The sequence below is a fragment of the Geotrypetes seraphini genome, chromosome 16 (assembly GCF_902459505.1).
Source record: "Geotrypetes seraphini chromosome 16, aGeoSer1.1, whole genome shotgun sequence".
Taxonomy (NCBI): domain Eukaryota; kingdom Metazoa; phylum Chordata; class Amphibia; order Gymnophiona; family Dermophiidae; genus Geotrypetes; species Geotrypetes seraphini.
Window position 1 is genome coordinate 37,088,839 of NC_047099.1, and position 21,945 is coordinate 37,110,783.

General features: G+C 45.3%; 1 protein-coding gene across 1 annotated transcript; it reads left to right on the forward strand.

Moving 5' to 3' along the window:
• The first annotated feature begins 207 nt into the window (after nucleotides 1-207).
• EFNA1 (ephrin A1) lies at nucleotides 208-19,386 on the forward strand. The gene is made up of 5 exons (XM_033923438.1): nucleotides 208-363; nucleotides 12,965-13,260; nucleotides 16,074-16,139; nucleotides 17,027-17,077; nucleotides 17,430-19,386. The coding sequence occupies exons 1-5, from the start codon at nucleotides 272-274 to the stop codon at nucleotides 17,552-17,554; spliced, it is 630 nt and encodes a 209-aa protein (XP_033779329.1). The 5' UTR covers nucleotides 208-271; the 3' UTR covers nucleotides 17,555-19,386.
• Nucleotides 19,387-21,945: the final 2,559 nt, after the last annotated feature.

The window sequence follows — 21,945 nt, forward strand, 5'->3', positions numbered from 1 at the left end:
CCGAGGTCCCAGTCCAAGGTAAGCATCGTTCATGTTGGGAAAAGAGCTCCCTCCCCCCCTAGGCCAGAGAGCCGCCGTCCGTGCCGTATTCCGGGGAGGCGAGGGGAGGGGGGGGCAGCCTACGCCGCCGCCAGCCCTTTCGTGCCTTTCCGCACGGGTGAGGGGCGTGGCCTAATGCGGGAGGAGGAGCTGCGGGAGGAGGAGGCGGAGCCAGCCGGGCTAAGGACGCAGAAAAGCTGCCGCCGGGCGGTCCCCGAATCAGATCGCGAACATGGAGCTCTTGGGTCTGGCTCTGCTCTGCATCGGGTGCCGCTTGGTGGCCTCCGACAGACACACCGTCTTCTGGAACAGCTCCAACACCAGGTGAGCAAAGGGACGGCCCCCCCCCTGCCCCGATGAGTCTCTGTGGGGGGCGAGCAGATGTGGCGGGAGGGCTACTAACGTTGCTGGGTAAGAGTTGCACAGTCGGGGGGGGGGGGGGGGGAGGGAGGGCTGACTTCACTCGTACTTGTGCAAGAAGCTGGTGACCGAGGGCTGAGTCAGATCCATTCACTAGTGAATGTTACACAATGTTGGCTCAGGTAGTCAGGGACCAGGGAGGATTATAATGTGGTGCCAGTCCCTAAAGCCTTCAATCTCATGGTTAAAAAAGTAGCTACAACGAGTTTGATAACAAGTTTCAAACTGCTCTGCCCCCCCCCCCAAAAAAAAAAAAATAGCATCCCAGCAAGCTCAACCCTTGGAGGATGGCTCTGAAAGGGTTAAACTCTTTTGAAGCTTGTGTTTAAGCTGAAAGGTAAACACAAAGCTGGTGGGTTGAGGAGGGGAGGGGGCTCCTTTTGTCTCTCTCTCTCAAAACTTTTCAGACCAGTGGCTGGAGAGGACCCAGCTGTGCCCTCTTTCTCTCAAGGCTCAAAGGCCTGCCCCCCCCCCCCCACCCCAGCAGTGGCCTGTGGATGTTTGATGGTGGTGTCCCGGGAGGCAGAGCCACCCTTTCGACAGCGGGGGAAGGGGGGACTTTGTGAAGGGGTCCTGAGAATAAAAAGAAATGAAGGCAGCGTCCCCTGATTTTTAGACTTTTCTTCTCGGACCTAAAAGATTATAGAATGTAGGTCGTGTGACGAAAGACCCTCCTGTAGATCTCGGGGTCCGATACCTTTGGCCAGAATTTGGCTTTGAATTTTATTTTATTTTTTTATATAAATACATTCAAAGCAGTTTACGTACAAGTATTTTCCCCACCTGGGCTCACAATCTGGGGCAGTGAAGGATTAAGTGACTTGCCCAGGGTCACAAGGAGATAGATATTATTCTACTTTGGGTTTGGAGGGAGGGATTATCTAGGACCCACAGGAATTTTTGCTTCACCTTTCTGTGGATGAAGGTTGGATTCCAACACTGTTCTTCCTACCCAGTAAAGACTAAGCTTTTCTGTAAGAGACTTGCCAATTTTTTATTTTTGTGTGTCCAAAGTTGAACATGGGAAAGCCAACCGAGTCCTGTTTGAAAAACAGAAGTTGTAGCAGAGTTGCCGATTCTGACTGACTTGTTAAGAGTATGGGACACCTGGTCATTGACTTTCTACATATGAGAAGGACTTTAATGTGATAAGACGAAAATATTTTTGGCCAGTCCAGATGACGAAATCAAAGAGATTGAATGGCCAGGCTTATCCGATCAATGCCACTATTAAAATACTTGAGGTCATTTTGGACCGCCATCTAACCTTTGGTGAGCACGTTGGCTGGGAGGTTAAAAAATTGTTTCTTTGTATTATTGGAAACTCCACACTATCAAAACATTTTGATTCACTAGCTTCCAGACTGTTGGTTCAGTCTTGAATACTAAGCATCCTTGATTTTTGTGACCTTGGATCGTCTGAGAGAATTATCAAAAGATCAAGCATCGTTCAGAATTCGGCAGTTCGCCTTATTTTTGACTTGGGGGGGGGGGGGGAAACCCCAGATCACGTTAGCCCCTGTTACAAAAAATTTCATTGGCTACCGGTGGAGGCCAGAATTATTTTCAAGCTTGCTTGTACGGTAAAACCTTGATTTGTGAGCATAATTTATTCCGAAAACATGCCTGTAATCCAGAACACTCGTATTTCAAAGCGAATTTCCCCATAAGATATAATGGAAACTCCACAACCCCAAACCTCTAATACAAAATACTGTATGTACGCTTATTGCAAGACCTTGCTCGTTGCTCGTTTAGAACAGTCGCTACACTCTTGCAGTGTCAGAGAGGGAAGAACCATTGGCTCAGTCGTGATGTTGTACTCGTATTGGAAGACCTTGCTCGTTTAGAACAGTCGCTACACTCTTGTAGTGTCAGAGAGGGAAGAACCATTGGCTCAGTCGTGATGTTGTACTCGTATTGGAAGACCTTGCTCGTTTAGAACAGTCGCTACACTCTTGTAGTGTCGGAGAGGGAAGAACCATTGGCTCAGTTGTGATGATGTACTCGTATTGGAAGACCTTGCTCGTTTAGAACAGTCGCTACACTCTTGCAGTGTCGGAGAGGGAAGAACCATTGGCTCAGTCGTGATGTTGTACTCGTATTGGAAGACCTTGCTCGTTTAGAACAGTCGCTACACTCTTGCAGTGTCGGAGAGGGAAGAACCATTGGCTCAGTCGTGATGTTGTACTCGTATTGGAAGACCTTGCTTGTTTAGAACAGTCGCTACACTCTTGCAGTGTCGGAGAGGGAAGAACCATTGGCTCAGTTGTGATGATGTACTCGTATTGCAAGACTTTGCTTGTTTAGAACAGTCACTACACTCTTGCAGTGTCGGAGAGGGAAGAACCATTGGCTCAGTTGTGATGATGTACTTGTGTTGCAAGACTTTGCTCGTTTAGAACAGTCACTACATTTTTGCAGTGTCGGAGAGGGAAGAACCATTGGCTCAGTTGTGATGTGTGTATACTATATGTACTCGTATTGCAAGACCTTGCATGTATATCGAGTTAAAATTTAATCAAATGTTTTGCATGTCTTGCAAAACGCTTGCATGCCAAGTTACTTGCAATCCAAGGTTTTACTGTAAAACTTTAACTGGCTTGGTTCCAAATGATCTTTTCTACCATTTTTGATCTTTGCTCGTGCCATCAGATGCACTTGTTTTCCTTCTCTACATTGAAAGGCTGTCTTTACGAGAGATTACTGGGTAGGACCCTTTCATTTCAAGCTGGTAAAATAAATGAGTGGTTAAATTAAACTATTGTGAAAGCTTTCTCCTACCAATCTTTCAGAAGAACAGTAGACTTCATAATCTCGGCGTTGTATCTCTGTTGTCGTTTGTAACTTCGCTGCTTGTCAGTTGTCTCTCTTATTGTGAACCGCTTAGAACTGTTATGGCATTGCGGTATATAAAAGTAAAGTTATTATTATTATGAAAACTTGTGTAGAAATGTATCCCGATATTGTTTGTTTTATGATGGGTCTGTTTTTGTTTTCCTTTTTCTCCAGGTATTTGTTTACAGTATGGTTTGCTGAAATTGATCATTAGGATTTTAATCTTGTTTATTGCAATCTGTCACTTGCCACATTGTTTCCTAGTTAAGCAGAATAGGAACTGACAAATTAAAATTGAATTACTTTATACGGCAAGTCGGTGGCTGGGTTCTGTGTGTGCCAGGTGTAATTGCGAAATGGGCTGCTGGTAGGCAAGGGAGTGTGTCGAGTTCCAGCTCCATCTCATCCTGCTGCGACGAGGGACCCATAGTCCAGCACGGCAAGGCCATGCCAGTTTGTACCCCTAGGCCAAGGAGGCACAGCTTCCACCTTCAAGGGCCGCAACCCAGTCATATTTTTGGGATTTCCTTAATAAAATCTAATTCAAAGGGAAGGGGTCAAAACGCGGATCTGAACCGCCAGATCCTTAAAAATCTTAATTTATTGACAGCTGAGGTTTCATATTTCATGTGTGCAGGTCCGCATTTTAGCCCCTCATTCCACCGCTGTATCTGTTGCCGTGTCTGACCCCATGGATCTATGCCAACGGTCTTTTATTAATAACAATTAATTTAAGGAAACACTTCAGCTAAGGGACCCTAATGCTTTTCCCTCCCTATGCTGAGACTAAAAGTGGCATGGACCTCAGGGCAAAAGTTTTGCCACTTTTAGTCTCAGCCTAGGGGAGGGAGAGAAGCATTAGGGTCCGTTAGCTGAAGTGTTTCCCCAAATTAATTGTTGTGAATAAAAGGCCATCGGCACAGATCCGTGGGGTCAGACACGGCAACAGATACAGCGGTGGAATGAGGGGCTAAAACGCAGACCTGCACACATGAAATATGAAACCTCAGCTGTCAATAAATTAAGATTTTTAAGGGCTTGCGGTTAAGATCCGTGTTTTACCCCCTTCCCTAATTCAAACAATACAAATGGATATCGGGTGTATTTTTTGTCATAATCCTGAAAACCTGATTGGGTTTTGGCCCTGGAGGTCGCGTATCCCCTCCCTTGGCACCCTTCACATGCTCCTCGCCACTCTGAAACTTTCCCATGGGGCTCGGTTTAAAATCGGATGCCGGCAGTGGTATATAATCCTTGAGAAGTGTGGCTGCTCCAGGCCACTGCTGCAGAATGAGTGGCCTTGGATGGGGCTGAAGGGGAGGAGCTGGCACGGGGCTAAGAGTTCAGAGGCGTAGACCTTGTTTTTTCCTGCCCCAGTGCCAAGGGACAGTAGCTTGGGACCAGGGAGGGAAGGAAGAGTTCCCCTTTCCCACTAGGCTTTCCTTTCTCAGGTTTGAAGCTCAGACTGGAGGTTTCCTCCCTTTCTGCTGCAAGAGGGCTCTTTTCCGGGCCTGGCCTGGAGCTGGCTTGCCACCAAGAATATCGGAGATAAAAAAGGAGGAGGAGAAACTTTTCTTACCAAGCTCCTGGTGCCCTCTGTTGGCAGCCACTGGAAATGCCTTAGCCCTAAACCTGCCATAATCCTAGCTGTGTTTCCTCTACTGAAACAAGCTTTCAGTACACTAGAAATAGTCATCGCATTTATTTTAAGCTATACCTTGAACTGGCATCTGGGGAAGGGAGAGAGATGCCAGCCTGTGCAAGGCTAAAAGGGTGAAAGTGGAATTACCCACTCGCCTTGAGCTACTATTGAAAAATCCAAATCGGTTCCAGATCTAAGGTTAGGCAGGGTAGAGATCAAGGACCCCGAAGTGCTCTGAATGTCATTTATCCCTTTTAACAAAATGAGTTTAAAGATGAGTGCTTAAGAGCCTAGATTTAAAAACTCGGCACTGAGGCCCCCCCTCCCCTGAAAGCCACGTGAAGGCGCCCCTCCCTCCCCACGATCGGAGAGACAAAGAAACACAGCCCAAGGGCCTTGTTGGTGTAGTTCTTAAATCCAGAGTGGCAGGAAGGGGTTAAGGGTTCGACCCCCCCCCCAGTAAATGGGAGGGGAAAAAAAAAGTACAAATAGCTGAAATAGTGTCTGCAGTCGAAAGATCTGAACAGACATTTTCACATTGGTTTAAGTAAAATGTAGGAAACGGAATTGGCGAAAAGTAGACTAATGCGTTTTCCTAATCGAAGCTCTAACCATTATGAACGAAGCCAAGAATTCTCAAGTCCAGACTTAGTGCAGTTGTGTGGTGTCGTGATGATGTGGTTTTCCACTTCTCCAGAGGGTCCAGCTCTGCTCCTTTTAACTCTCATCCCGGGAGGAAGGTTGATCCCTCTTCCACTCCTGTCCCAGAGGGGGCTGTGCTCTTTTCCCTACTCTCTCAAGGGGACTGCTTTCCTTTTCCCTGGGGGATGCTCCCTTTTCCTTTAGTGGGTTCCCCTTCCCACTTGTACCCCTTTAGAATTATTCCCAACTCCCCGCTCCCTTTCCTTTCCCACCCTCTCTTAGTGGGGCTGTGGGTTCTCCGACAAGGCAGGGAAGATGGTAAGCAGGATTCATTGGAAACGATCCACAAGTACGTGAAATCCCACAAAGAATGAATGATGGAAGAAAGGAGGGTGTAAAGGGGCAGGCTAGATATTCTGCATATTAAAGATAAAGTAAAATTGTCTAAGAATATTTTGGACGGTAAGATTTTAGTTGAGCATCAGGAGGAGGTGGAAACAAGGGTCAAGGAGTGAGACTTGTAACCATTCAGTCTTGGGACCCTTTCTCCCATCATCCATTCTGCTGTGGGTTCTCTCCCTTCCCACTTCTGTCCCAGAGGGACTGTTCCCCTTTCCCATCCTCTCAGGAGGGGCTTCTCCCTTTCCCCCAACTCATCTCTTCCCTGAGGGCTGTTCCCTTTTCTCGCTCTTGGGGGGGGAGGCTGCTCCCCTTCCTCCTCCCCCCCCTCTCATCCTTTCCCTGAGGCTGAAGGTTGCTCCCCCTTCTCCCTCTCCCTCGCCAGCAGGATAAGGTATAGCCTGACATAGGTTGCTCAAGAATAGATAAGGCAGATCTGTCAGAGTGATTGAGTGATCTAATAACCAGGAGAGAACCAGCTCAGGTTTCAGTAAACACTCTGCTGACCCCAGTTACAGCAAGGAGAGAAACACTCCCGGCTCTGTTTTTCCCTTCTGCTTGCTATTAAAGCATTTCTGACTAAACTATCTGATATCCTGGATCATTGCTAACCGTCGGGACAAGTCCTTGGTTCTAAACCAGTGGTCTCCAACTCCAACCCTTTGCAGGGCCACATTTTGGATTTGTCGGTACTTGGAGGGCCTCAGAAAAAAATAGTTAATGTCTTATTAAAGAAATGACAATTTTGCATGAGCTAAAAAACTCTTTAGTTTCTAAATCTTTCCTTTTGGCTAAGTCTTAATAATAATATTGTCATTTATAGCTAAAGAGACATACGATCAAGAAACGGTTTTATTTTACTTTTGGGATTATGATAAACATACTGAGGGCCTCAAAATAGGACCTGGCGCGAGTTTGAGACCACTGAGTTAAGGGAAACAGTTAATCTGCTGGCTGGGTTGGAGGGCCATTGTGACATCACTGATGAGGCTGGCTCTTATTGGTGGAATGAGGCATTATGACATCACAATCTCAGCTCTGCTTCCCAAAGACAAACAGGATGTCATAGTTACAGTTAAGTCAGTGGTCTCCAACTCCAACCCTTTGCAGGGCCACATTTTGGATTTGTAGGTACTTGGAGGGCCTCAGAAAAAAAAAAATAGTTAATGTCTTATTAAAGAAATGACAATTTTGCATGAGGTAAAACTCTTTATAGTCTCTAAATCTTTCCTTTTAGCTAAGTCTTAATAATAATATTGTAATTTATAGCTAAAGAGACGTATGATCAAGAAATTGTTTTATTTTACTTTTGTGATTATGATAAACATACCAAGTGCCTCAAAATAGTACCTGGCGGGCCACGAGTTTGAGACCACTGTTCTAAAAAGGACTTTTCTCCCACAAAAATCTTTCTTAAATTTGGCCTATCAACTTCTTTTATGAAGGACTGAGCCGACTCGGTAATTCAGTGGGCCAGAAGTGAAGTCTTGCAGGGGTGATGTTGGCCTTTATCAGAATTCAATCACGTGGCCTCCTCAGGTCCATCCACTGCACAGTCCAAATACACTCAAATTGATGTTGCCGCAGTGCTCAAGCCCTTCTCAGAAGTGTGGGTGTGGACGGTTGAGAAGGAGGAAGAGGACCAGCCTGAGAAACTTAGGCCCTTTAAAATGTATTTCTCCGAGTGCCTGCTCCAGAGGTTCTTCGTGTGTGCAGAAGGTGAAAGAGCAGGTGGATCATTAACTTTGGATACATTCGGAGAGAGGGGGTCTAGCGAACAGAATACAGGACTCCAATTTAGAAAAATCTGGCGTCGCATCATCTCCCTGGGTCTAATCCCAGCGCTGCAGTCGCTAGGTGCGATCAAAGGATACCGCTTCACCTCCCCGGAACATCCCAGCTCTGCCGCTTCCTGAAGAATTTCACTTCATCTCCCCGGGTCTAATCTAGACACGGGCAACTCCGGTCCTCGAGGGCCGGAATCCAATCGGGTTTTTAGGATTTCCCCAGTGACTATGCACTGAAAGCGGTGCATGCAAATAGATCTCATGCCTATTCATTGGGGGAAATCCTGAAAACCCGATTGGATTCCGGCCCTCGAGGACCGGAGTTGCCCAGGTCTGGTCTAATCCCAGCTCTGCCACTCACCACATGTGACTAAAGGGTGTCGCTTCATCTCAGTAGGACTAATCCCGGCTCTACCACGGACTCTGTTTTAGTTCTTATCCTGGGCCCTGTCCCTCGTTATCTGTATAACCTAGGACGGTGGTTCCCAACCCTGTCCTGGAGGACCACCAAGCCAGTCGGGTTTTCAGGATAGCCCTAATGAATATGCATGGCGTAGATATGCATGCCTGGCACCTCTATTCTATGCTGATCTCTCTCATGCATATTCATTAGAGCTATCCTGAAAACCCGACTGGCCTTGGGGGTCCTCCAAGACAGGATTGGGAACCATTGACCTAGGAGACAGCCACTATATTTTCATGTGCCTCAGTACTAGCCCTGCCACTGATTTTCTGTGTGAGTAAATTATGTTACTTCATCTCCCCATGCTTAAGCTAATCCCATCTCTGCCACTGGCTCTCTGTATGCGACCCTGTGTGAATCACTTTGTCTCCCTGACTGAAAGCAATCTAAGCTTGTTTTCCCAGTCCACAAATACAGGTTGTGTGTGTGTGAGAGGGGACGGGGGGGGTTCTTCCCTTTGCTGTATGCATAGTCTGCGTAGTTTCAATTAATTGAAGGGAGATTTCGAGTACATTTGCTGACAGATGATCATTGACAGTCTGCTTCATTGACTTGGGATACTCTGCAGTTAACTGGGAATTAAAATCCTTGCATGTTTCAGAACTGTACATCTTTCTGACAGGTGGTCTTGTTCAAGTGCCAAAGCAGATCTGATGAGTGATGGGAAAGGTGGAGCAGCCTGGCTGGCAGTGCTCACTCCCCCAGATAAGAGGACAGATTAGATCAAGTTACTCCTAAAAGGAACAGGGCTTAACAAGATGGAGGTACTGAGTCAGAAAAGGCAGAACTTGTACTTAAAAAAGTGGAATAACCTGTTCCAAAGAATCAGCTGCAAGTTCCTTATACATTAGCAGGAATTTCTGTCTTAGGTATCCTGGAGCTGTGAAACAAGTGTGGACTCCTACCCCAAAAGCATAAGAGGGAGCCACTATTTCTGTCCATAGCCCTGGCCTGAGTTCTGGGAAATATATGACCCGGGCTGCGGAAGATATTTTGAGAAGACTGGAATTAGGATATTTGAGTCCATGCTCCCACACGTGGTTTTTGTCTGGGTTTGGACCTTTCTCTCTCTCTCTCTCTCTGACCGTTGTGCATTAGAAGTAGAGGGCTAGGCCTGGAAGGAATATTTGTTGCTTACTGCGAAGGCTGAAAGGAAAGAGCCTGAAAGCTTGAATTCACAGGTCAGCAGTCATGACCTTACCTTATCTTCTGACTGCCTTGCAGAAAAATGGAAACTATTGTTTGTTGCCAGCCTGCCCTCTGTTAATATGTAAAACCACTTCTCCAAATCAGCCTAGAAGGGCCTTTCTTTTATTTCATCTACATCTTTGCAGAACCCCACAACTGAATCTTCATCAGGGTAATTATTTATCCAGGAAGGGGGTAAGTTTATTCTGGGGATAAGCATCCCCATACTCCACCCACAGCCCCACATAATTTTTCATTGAATCAGTCATTGATCAAACAGTCGTTCCAAGCCTCCTCTTATTATTTATTTTTTTTTTTTCTGGGTTAGATTTCATATCTGAAGACACAGTAGGATTTAAAACCAATGTGAAAGTTCCTGCTAGTCTGAGCTGTTCATCATCAGAACCCACGCATGAATACAGCAGGGCTAAGCAGAAGAGCAGATTCTTATAATGTTGTGCGTGTAGCCATGAATCAAAGTTATGCATCCTAGTACACAAACATGAATAAAGGAGAGGAGAAATGATAGCATTAGCTCTGCTGTTAGGACCGAGTGGTTTGAGTTCTCTTGCTGCCTTAATTGGAAGGGCTACCATCTGCCATGCAAGTGAATGGTCCACCAGGCCCACGCAGGGTGGATCTCCTGCGTCATTAGAACCAGGGCCAGCGCCAGCACAGCCTGGGCTCAGACTTTTCAGCTTAGCAAGACAGATAGTCTAATTAACAGCCAAAATGCATTTATCTCCTAGCTCAGATCAAAGACGACCCAGCTGCCAAGAGCCTAATTACGCTAGAAAGATGAAACGGGCAGGTTCTTCTTCCACTGTTTAATTTGGAAAGCGAGATGTTGTTTCAGAGAGAAGCCTAAGGAGGCTGCTCGGAGTAGGAATTCGCTGACTGCAAAGGCCAACAGTTTCTACTGGGGAGGATGGGGAGATCACACCAAATTCACAATGGCCAAACTGAAGTGTCAAGAGAGAAATGACCCCTTGAGGTCTGAAACCTTCTGTCTTTTAAATGAGATATCATGTTTAGTTAGGGATTGGTCTTTAAAATTTATTGCAAGATGGCAAAGGTACCAGGAATCATACCATATATTTTCTTTTAAACCGTAAATTTCGACAGTGATCATGAACAATGAGATATATAGACTGAGGAGGAAGAATGTCTTTGCATTTTCAAGCTATTGATTTGAAGAGAAATGAGTCTTTAGCATTTTCCTAAAGTTGTAATATGTGTCCAGTTGACGCTGGTGCTGTGGGAGGCCATTCTAAATTTTGGACCCTTGGAATGTGAAGGTGGGTTCCTAATTTCTTCCGGAGTACATAAATGCACAGGTGAGGGGAAGGTCAGCTTAAAACGTTGGGTTTATCTTGAGTTAAGAAGCGAGTTTGTAACAATGATTTCTGAGATGTATTTACAAATACTGGTTTCCATTAAAATAACATTTGTGGACCTTGCATGCAATTTTGTATTGAATTCTCTTTCTTACGAGTAGCCAGCGTAGTTCCCTTGGGGGATAACTCTTTCAAAATGGCTTCACTGGAAGATTAGTCATATTTTGGAGTAGCTGCAATCTCTCCTATTCTTTGTCAGTATACAAGGAATTGCAGTAGTCTATGGGAGCAGGACCACTTGCACTATTGTCCTGAAATTAGCCTGACTCGGATCTAATCGCTCTCAATTGCCTCAATCTGATCATCTCTTGGGTTTGTTTGAGGTTTTTTTTTGTTTGTTTTTCTCCGGGTTACTAGCACCAATTCTATATAAGGCAAGGAGTTGTAGATTCCGAACCAGAGGACCTTTGTCTTCAGTTTGTTGAGTTTGAGAAAGTTCCTGTTTGTCCATCTTCAACCACCCGTCTTCCTAAGGGCTCAGGTGAACGAGGCCTGATTTTTGATTGTACCTGAATCCATGGCCCTTTACCCTGATCGGATCATTTTTCTTATGTACTTCATCTGTAATTCATGGACATTACAAGTGATAAAGGCTCAGCCAGGTGCACTGTGTACTAATCGGAATACATCCCTCGGAACAGGGCCCCAGGGTCTGCTCCGCTGTAAGACTAGGCTCTCATTGGCACTCCGTCAGAGAAAAATCCGGCTCCATCACAGGTGAATTAAAAAGCTAGACTTCAGCCTTGCCATGTAACTTATTTCATTCCGCAAGTACGGTGTTATGCGTGGCACTCGGAATAATTACCACGGTTACACAGTGGCAGTACCTGAAAGAGGGATGCATGCCACCAGGAGCTTACCGTACACGGAGGAAGTGCCTCTTGACTCTGCTCTGCTGCATGCAGAGTCTGGCCCCCTTGGGCATTTTGTCTGTACAATTTTTATTTCTAATTTATGGTCACTTCTGTGTTTGGTGGGAGTCCGTTAGTTTAGGGGTTTTGCTAGTATTTGGGGATCTGTATAAGTCCACTTCAGTCTGCTTTCCTTAGCTGTGTGATTCCTTGCAGGTTTCCTACACAGCTCCTGAGTGTTTGTAAGGTTTTCTCTTAAGTCACGGAGTGGCTGGTAGTGGAGGGAGTTTGTGCAGCTATTCCTGAGATGACACCACGTTTAAATGTTCTCATGTTCATGCGTGAGCCGTAGGAAGAAGCCTCCCAATTCTGTGGACGCAGAGGGGCCCGTTTTCGAGAACTAGAGGTACAGGTTGAGGTTCTTTCCCATCCCGTATGACGTGGGGTTAATAACAAACCCCAGAAGATGGACTTAATAGGACCATAGTATTACTAAGGGGAGGGGAAGGGTCTTTTCTAGCCCCCTCTTCATGCACTGCAAGGATTTAGGATGGACACGGATCTCATGAAAGATCCTGAGTTGGGATTAAGATCTGCAGGCTTTCCGTGTGTATGTATTTTCTAAGAACTGTCCCGTCCCCCCCTCACCCTTTGATGAGATGATCTAGGCAGCTTTGCACATGAATGCAATTCTGATGGCTTGTCAGGTCTTTGCTCCCACAGGGGCGGGAGGATGGGATGCGAAGGGAAAAAGAGTTCTCTCATTTCAGGGTGGTGTTTAATTAGGTGGTGAGCTTTTCAGGGATTGTTTGTTTAGTGGATATAACAGCACAGGAGTGGAGTCTTCCAGTCTGACCAAGCCAGGGTTAATGAGAGCTCTGTGACAGTCCAACAGCCTTAGGGACACCCCAGAGAGACATAAAGAGAACACCAACTGGGATAGTCTGAAAGGGCGCCTGATCCTATCCACTCCCCTCCCCCCCCCCCTCTCCCCGGCACACACACTTGGAATGAATCTCTCTCTGCCTGCTGGAGAGGGCAGCAGGCCCATATGTCTCACCTTGAATAGTTTAGGGGCAAAGCCAGTTCTCACTTTAGGCTGGCAAAAAGCCAGATGGAGTGGCATTTGGACGGAACAAAGGTCTTGCACAGAATAAACACTCTCTTATCTGAGTGAAATGTCTCTTCACCTTCTGTTTGTTGATTAGAAAGTGCTTGTCTGGGCTCCGCTCAGCCTGTCTATATGAATTCCTCGCTGGCCCGACTACTGATCTACTGATCTGCGTTTTCTCCACCAGGTTCCTATGGGATGATTTTACTGTGGAAGTACGACTCAATGATTACTTAGATATCATCTGTCCGCACTATGAGGAGGGCGAGTCATCCGCTCGCTCTGTGGAGCGCTACATCCTCTACCTGGTGGACCTGGAGGAGTATGAAACGTGCAAACCCCGCTCCAAGGAGCAAGTGCGCTGGGAATGCAACAAGCCCTTCGCCCTTCATGGGCCCGAGAAGTTCTCCGAGAAGTTCCAGAGGTTCACGCCTTTCACTCTCGGCAAAGAGTTCAAGGAAGGACACAGCTATTATTATATCTGTAAGTTCCTCATAGACCCAGCCGGAAATAATTCGGGGAGGGGGGGGGTGGAACTTACACAGGTAGGCTACCTTACCTAGAGGGACACTGTCTCCAAAATACATTCCATGTCCCAGATAGAGCAATCAGAATTGTGACTGTCTGACTGGACCCGTTTCGCCCCATAACAGGGGCTTCCTCGGGAGACATCGATGATCCTGGATGTGGTGTTCTGAGATCTTTTCCTTCACTAAGGCACTAATACAACTTTGTTAACCTTTTTGAGTATCTTGGATTAAGTGATATGCCCAGGGTCACAAGGAGCAGCGGGGGTTGGAACCCACAACCTCAGGGTGTCGAAGCTGTAGCTTTAATCACTGTGCCGCACTCTCTCCCCACCTGTGTTGACTAACATGAAGTTAGTAGATGGTGAGGCCTTAACTATATATCAACCCTATAAAAGTAAACAAATAGATAGAGGGAAGATAACCTATTAAGTATATGGAATAATTAAATTATCAGACCTACATCATTCAAAATAAAAGCCACTATAGCTTATAATTTAAATAATCTAAATCAAAATATAGATAATCAAAGTATAATTGAAATTAAATTATAATCCTAATTGAGTATTTAAATGTTTAAAGAGAACCGTGGTGGACATATCATAAATTATACAGACTTCAATCTTTGGAACCTCTTATGATATATACCATTCCAAGTTCCAATCTTGTATCATATATAATAAAATGCTAGAGCGCGCATGCGCTCTCGAAAATTCATGAGGTGTGGCGCCGTGAGGTGTGCTTCTGTGGCAACATTATAACCTCACAGTGCATGCGGGGGCTGAAGGCGCTCGACTGTGCTCTCTCTCTGTCCTCGGCGCGTCACTGCCCACCCTCACTCACTGCTGCCTCTCACTCGCTGCCTGCCCGTGTCTTCGCCGTGTCACCTCACTCGCCGCCACCGCCACTGATCCTCTTCAGAGCAGCCTGCGATCGTGGCCGGCTTTAAAGAACCTCGCAGGCCGCTCTCCAACCTCAGTAGCATGCTCCCTCTGACGCACGGGATCGCGTCAGAGGGAACGTGCTACCAAGTTGGAGAGCAGCCTGCAAGGTTCACTAAAGCCGGCCACCACGATCGCAGGCTGCTTTGAAGAGGAGCAAGCCAGAAGATGCCGGGATGGAGGGGAGGGTAAGAAGGGGATCAATACCGGGAGCCAGGGGGAAAGGGAAAGGGGGCTGCTTTGGGGGGGAGGGGTGTGCTGGCGGGAGACAGAAGGGGCCATGGATAGGGAGAGGGAAAGGGGGCTGCTTTGGGGAGGAGGTGTGCTGGGGACAGCTTTGCTCTGGGAGGAGACAGAAGGGGCCATGGAGAGATAGGGAGAGGGAAAGGGGGCTACTTTGGGGGGGGGTGCTGGGGACAGACAGCTTTGCTCTGGGGGGGAAGACAGAAGGGGCCATGGAGAGACAGGGAGAGGGAAAGGGGGCTGCTTTGGGGGGGAGGAATGTGCTGGGGGGAGACAGAAGGGGCCATGGAGAGATAGGGAGAGGTGTGCTAGGGACAGACAGCTTTGCTCAGGGGGAGGGGGAAGACAGAAGAGGGCCATGGAGAGACAGTTAGGGAGAGGGAAAGGGGGCTGCTTTGGGGGGGAGGTGTGTCCTGGGGGCAGACAGCTTTGGTTGGGGGGGGGAGACAGAAGGATACAGACAGTGGTCAAGGAGAGAGAGATAAAGAAACACAGACAGACAGACAGACACATCTATTCTAGCACCCGTTAATGTAACGGGCTTAAAGACTATAATCATCTATGTCCACCACCCCCTACCAATTAAACATCTTTTTTGAATTTATTTAAGTTACTGTTATATTAATCACATTGAATGATTGTAATTGCTTAATTTATTGGATTCACTATTATTATAAATGCTAATTTTAAATACTTATGAATCATTAAAAAATAATAACCATATGTGTGAAAAAATTAAATAAAATTTCATTTTAATGCCTATTCAAGTTCCCATGCTGTAAATATTTAAAAAATCTAAAGTGCAAAAAGTGCATATATATGAAAAATCTGAATAATTGATTGATTAATTTAATTAAATTTGATAACTGTGAATAAGACAGAATATATGAATTTAAAAGTCTAAAGTATATGTGTATATATATATATATATATACACAAGTCCAAATAGTTAAATAAATTGATTTAATTAAATTTAATAACTATAAACAGAACTAAAAAGATTCCTAAGCCATACCTATACTTAAAATCCTTATTAAAGAGTGAAAAAATAAATTATATACTATGTAACTAATATTTATTGGAAAGGCAACACTTAGCTTGTTGTATGGTAGAACCTGCCACATCAATGATTATACTTTGATTATCTATATTTTGATTTAGATTATTTAAATTATAAGCGATAGTGGCTTTTATTTTCAACGATGTAGGTTTGAGGATTGAATTATTCCATATACTTAATAGACTAACATGGAGTTGAGCAGGACCACTTACCACCTCATAAACAGGAGGCGTGAAGTGCTTTTCACATTAACCGGGAGCGGGTTTCGTATGTTAATGTGAATGTTAACGCATGACCTGCCATAGAAAATACTGGGAAATACAATAAGTGACTTATTAAATTTGCAAGTACAGTGTGGTAAAAGTCCCGTATCAAGACATTGTTGGGCAAGTTTTGCTGTGGTTTACTATAAGGGCTCCTGTGTTTGATAACCGATGAATCAATTTTGTAAATTTTTGTTTTGTTTGTTTTCTGTTTTTGTTATTTTGCTGGTAATTGACAGACTCTGTTCTTCTTTGGTTTCAGCCAAGCCAATCCACCACCATGGAGACTACTGTCTGAAACTGAGGGTCTCTGTGGGGAGCAGAGCCAGTAAGTACGCTTTCCGGCGCAGAGAGAAAGTGTCCTGTTAGCTCATGTGAGATGCACCTGCAGAGGTTTCTAAGTCTTCCACCAAGATAGGCAATATCCAGCCGACAGGGTTTAAGAGCATTCATGTGTTAGGCCCAAGATCTTCAGCTCAAAGTGGACCAAAGGTGTCCAAAGGGAAGAAGTGGGTTATTTTTGAGATGGATCTCATCTACTCAGTTTCGTCTTCAGAGTACCTTATATACTCAAATATAAACTGATCTCTTAGAGAGAGGAAGAGATAATGGTTACTGCAGACGGGCAGACTGGATGGGCCATTTGGCCTTTATCTGCCGTCATGTTTCTATGTCTCTAACCATAAAATTCTATGACATCACAATGCAGGTGTAAAGAGCCTTAACCTATAGGAAGGGGATATGCAAATGATAAGAGCTTTAGCCAATAGGGAGAGGAGGAGATAGTGGATGGGCAGACTGGTTGGGCCATTTGGCCTTTATCTGCTGTCATGTTTCTTTGTGCAGATCTACACATTGGCTGCGGGCTAACCAAGATAGCTTTATCCTCATCCCTCTCATCTTAGCCAATCAGACTATGGGGCTCCTAATAGAGAAGAAATGTGGCTACAAATCCCAGAAGCATATGGGCAGCCATGTTTTCCTATTTAAACTGGATCTTCCCAAACTAAAATAGTTTTGTATTTGGGAGGGGGGGGACGGGACGACTGCCTAGATGAAACGGGGTCCTCGCATGCCTCGGTGGAATAACTGAGAGCTTGTTGTGGCCCTTGCAACTTGCTGAATGAAATGAATGCTCCATTTCTTAAATTAGTTCTTCCAGAAATGATTTCTTTCTTTAATGTTTTGTTTTTTTGTTTGCGTTTCTTTTTCTAGCTCAGCCTCCCCCGCCACATGCCCGTACTTACAAGACCAGGATACAATCAGGTTTGTGTTTTAGGAATTACCTGTTTGAGGGGAGGGGTGGGGGGGGTGTCAACTGCTCTACTTTAAAGCACCGCCAGCCTCTTACAGGCAATGCAAGACCTCATCCAGTGGCATAAGTTAAATGAAGGGTCGGAAGGGCGGGTTCCCGTTTCCTGCAAGTGGGCCCCCTCCCTGAATTCACATCACTGTCCGCATCCCAGAAACTTATCTGCCTACCTGAAATGCTGGGATAGCAATCTGACTGAAGGCCTTAGAGCAGAAGTGGGATTCCACCACTAATCTTGTCTTGTTTTTCTCTACTATGAAAGGAAATGTAATTGGGTACGTGTTAATCAGTCTGTCCTTTCTACAGACGAACCTCTTGAAGGTCTGCCGGGCATCCTGCAAAGTGTGGGCCGTAACTCGGCATTAAGGACTGCCCCCCTCTCCTGGAGCATCGCCCTTATCCCACTTCTACTGCTGCCTGCCGTCTTGTGACCACCGCCCGAGGCCACACAGACTGAAAGAGAGCCAAAAGTGGGACCGCAGCGCCGGTACACCCGTGCAGTCTCGAGTGCACATAGCACCATCGCCTACTTGCGAGCCTACGGGAACAAGCCATCAGTATTAACTACAATCGAAATGAGGCTTATAACCAAAGCGAAGCGCTAACGATGCACTGCACTTGCGCGCACAGGTTGCGACCTGGCCAAAGTTCGGAGAGATGCACTTTCAAATCCTGTCGCTTTGATCACCATGAAGATTGCGTCCTAGGCCAAAGCCATGTCCGGTGAAAGCAACTGCAAATGGCAGGCGGACACCGGAATTCTCTTCCTGGTTGGGATTGACTGGACCGCACCCGTCCTGCAGGCCAGGCAAGTGTGCCATGCAAACCCTTTCAGCCCTTCTGCCCCTGCAGACGTGGAGCACACACCTCGGCTCTGAAGCTGGACGATGTACACTGGGCAGACTGGAAAGTGGTGGAAGGGAGATAGAAGTGACTTTGTGTAGCAGTATTTTTCCTCTGCGGACTTTTGTTTTAGTGGATACTGGCTTATCCAGCTTAAAACAACCAAGGTTTGCTAAAAACTTAAACTTTTGTACAGTATAAAGGGACTTTGAACCATGTTTATACAGAAATATTTATAGAGGTGTACCTCTGAACGATCACTGTTTTCAACAAAAGCTCTAGCAGAATATTTAGGAAGACTGTCCTAACAGAAAAGTTAAAACGTTGGTTGGTGGCATTCTTTTTCAGAGTTTTCAGAGTAATCCTCTATCTCGCCAAACGGAGAAGGCAGAATTTCCACAGCCTGCCAGTAGAGGACAGAGACCAGAAAAAAGTGGGTCATCCAGCAGTGCTGGGTTCAGACACAGTTGCTCTTCCTGGAGTATATATTTCCTACCTGTCCTAGGGTTTATTTTCCCTTTTGCATACGACGTCTCTTGATAGGTGGAAGGTGGCACAGGATATGCCGTGTACGAGCAACTTTAAAAAGGTGACCACGACCCGCTGAAGCCTCCAATGACATCGTGTGGCTACAGTCTCTGTGCGTTGTGTTGGGTTTTGGGGGGGTTTTTTTTCCCTGTGAATGAAATAGGCTGGTCCCTCTTAACTGCCACAGTGGAGCTGTGTTTTCTCCAGACAATCCGGGGACAGTTAATCTGGGTTTGGCGGTCTCTTGGCGATTGTACAGTGGCAATTCCATGTCGGCTAGCCAGTCTCCTAAGTCCTAAGGTTTTTACCTCTTATTTCTTAGCACCAAATAGAGAAGCTTAACGTTACAGAGGGTGGGAAACGTGCTTTCAGAACGGGGCTCCAGGTAGCTCACTCCAAGGGGGTTTAAAGGTTCCCTTGGTCCGAACATTCCTCCTCAGACCCTAGATGTTCAAAACTATGCTGCCTAGTTCTTAAATACAGAACAGCACCTACTAAAGGGTAAAGGGATTTGATATGCCGCCTTTCTAAGGTACAACCGAAGGGGTTAACATTTATTATATGCTCTGAGCAAGGGGAATGCGGACAACCTTCTCCACCCTGTACCACCTGCATCCCATTGAGTTACATTTACTGGGACTGCACACGGAGGGAAGGGTCTTGCCCCTCTGTAAATTGTACAGCAATGCCTAGTCTCTGCATGGGACATTTCTAGTCATCTCTCCAGCCTTCCTTACAAGCTGCTTGGAAATTAGCTTCCTATCACTGTAGAAAAATGTACATTTGTATAAAGCTACCTGTAAATGAGAACAAATTTTTTTTTATAAAACTGGAAATGTGTTTTTTTAAATATTGAAAGGTCTTACATAAAATACATTTGATTTGAAATGTCTTTCTCTGTTTCTAGTTTCCTTGGGCCCCCCTAGTAGATTCCGTGTCTAAACTCATTAAGGCATAATGCACAGAGGACCCATAGCCTAAGAGAGTCGGGCAGTCAGCAGAATCGGCTCTGTTTCATTCCAATCTTGTGGGGTCTGAGAGGTGGGAGCTGCTCTGTTTCACAGAAATGTCTTTACAGCACATGGTGAAATGCATTGATCTGATGTGCTCATTCATTATGGATCTCTCCTTTCTCCACTGGCAAACACAGTCCCCCTGGTATTCAGAGGTTCTTAGCTGGCCAGGAACAGCTCCTGGTCAGCTAAATACCACTTAGCTGGATTTCTGCCGATAGCCAGGTATCTCCCACTGAATAACCAGCTTTCCGGATTGGCTAGTCACATGACATAGCCAGTCATCACCAATATTCATTGGCTAGCTGGCTAAGGCTAGCGGCTAGATAGGCCTTCTTTTTAGGCTGGTCGATCTTTTGTGTTTTGCCTTAGCTGTCCAACTGCTGAATATTACCTTGGTCGCCTAAGTCAGAGATGGCAAAGGTTACCCTAGAAATTCATTGCTGCTGGCTGGATATAGTCCCGGCATTTAATATCTGCGATTGCCACCGACTGCAGGAGGTAGCTGTGCTGCCTCCCGCATTCTCAAGTATTGGAGCCAATTGGAAGTAGGCTAGAGCGAGCAAAACAAGCTACTCAGGAGTCCTTTAATTTTCTCCAGGGACCCTAGTACCTTGTAGATCCAGACTTTTTTTTCAGTGTTAAAAGATGCCACACAGTAGCCGAACGTTTAAAAAGGAGATAGAGTAGCTTTTTAAACTAAAACGGGAAGGGGGGGGGGGTGAAGCTGACAGTTGCCCAAGAGCACATGGTTTGGTGTGAAGGATACTACTGAAACAGGACATTTAGGAAATCCCAATAGAGAGGTTTCAACAATGGTGAAAGGAAACCGGGAGTGTTTAAGGGGAGAGCAGAATAAAGGGCACAAATTATCCTCATCAACATCTAAGCAGCCTGTAGATACAAGGAAAAAAAACAATTTGAAATGTCTATATACAAATGCTAGAAACCTGAAAATTTAAGATGGGAGAGTTAGAGTAAATAGCAGTAAATGAAGAGGTATAATAGGCATCTCAGAGACCTGGTAGAAGGAGAACAATCAATGGGACAGTTGGGTACAAATTATATTGCAATGCTAGAGCAGATCAAGATGGGGGGGCTTACGCTATATGTTAAAGAGGGAATTGAATCAAAATATATATTCTCCGTGAAGCAGATAGTAGTGTGGAATCCTTATGGATAGAAATTCCATGGGTGAAGGGAAGGAATCCACTGGAAAACAGTGATCATAACATGATCAAATTTGAGCTAATATCTGGAATTAAGTCACAAAGGAAATCTACTGTAGCAGCATCTAATTTTCAATTAGAACAGCAATTATTGCAACACAGATATAAATACCCAGTGCAGTAAAAAGTCCAGCTGTACTCCTAGCATAGACTTCTGATACAGTGAGTAGCCAGGTAGCAGTCTGTATTACAAAGCATAGACACAACAAAGTGTTACACGGGGGGGAAAAAACTTGACCCTGTCTCTGCCCTGTCCCCATGAGCTCCGTCCATCCCATCACTGCAATATAATAAAATGAGGAAAATAGTTAAAAAGAATCTAAAAGGACCAGCTGCAAAGGTTAGGACTTTAAATCGGGCATGGATGTTGTTCAATATTGCCATCTTGGAAGCCCATACCAGCTGTATTCCACATATTAACAAAAGTGGAGAGTAAACAGCCAGTGAAGTGAAAGAGGCTATTAGAACCAAAAGAACATCCTGCAAAGAATGGAAAAAGTATCTGAATTTAAAAAAATAAGCAGCATAAACCCCGGCAAGTTAGATGCAAAGCATTGATAAAGAAGGGTGAGAGAGAAACTTGCCACAGAATCAAAAACTCACAATAACAACTTTATCAGGTACATCTGAAGTAGGGAATTTGTGGGACTGTTAGATGAGCAAAAGGGGCACTGAAGGAAAGACTGAGGGCTCCTTTTACAAAGGAGCCCTGAATGAATTATTTGCTTCAGTCTTTACAGAAGATGTAAGAGATCTCTAGCTGTACCAGAAATGGTTTTCAAAGGTGAAGATGCGGAGAAACTGAAAGAAATTTCAATGAACCTGGATGATGTACTGAGCCAAATTGACAATCGGATGGCACACACCCCAGAGCTTTACATGAACCCAAACATGAAATTGCTGATCTGCTGTTAATTGATCTGTAACCTGTCATTAAAATCATCCATTGGAGGGTGGCCGATGTAACTCCAACTTTTTTTTTAAAAAGTGTCCCAGGAGTGATCAAGGAAATTACAGACCGGTAAATCTGACCAGATAATGGAAACTTTTATAAAGAATAAAATTATGGGACAGAGTCGGCGTGGGCTCAGTCAAGGGAAATCTTGTTTTACCCAGTTGCTTCATTTCTTTGAAGGTATGAATATACGTTTTGGATAAAGGTGAACCAGTTGATGTGGAAAGCTTTCAACAAAGTTCCTCATGCGAGAC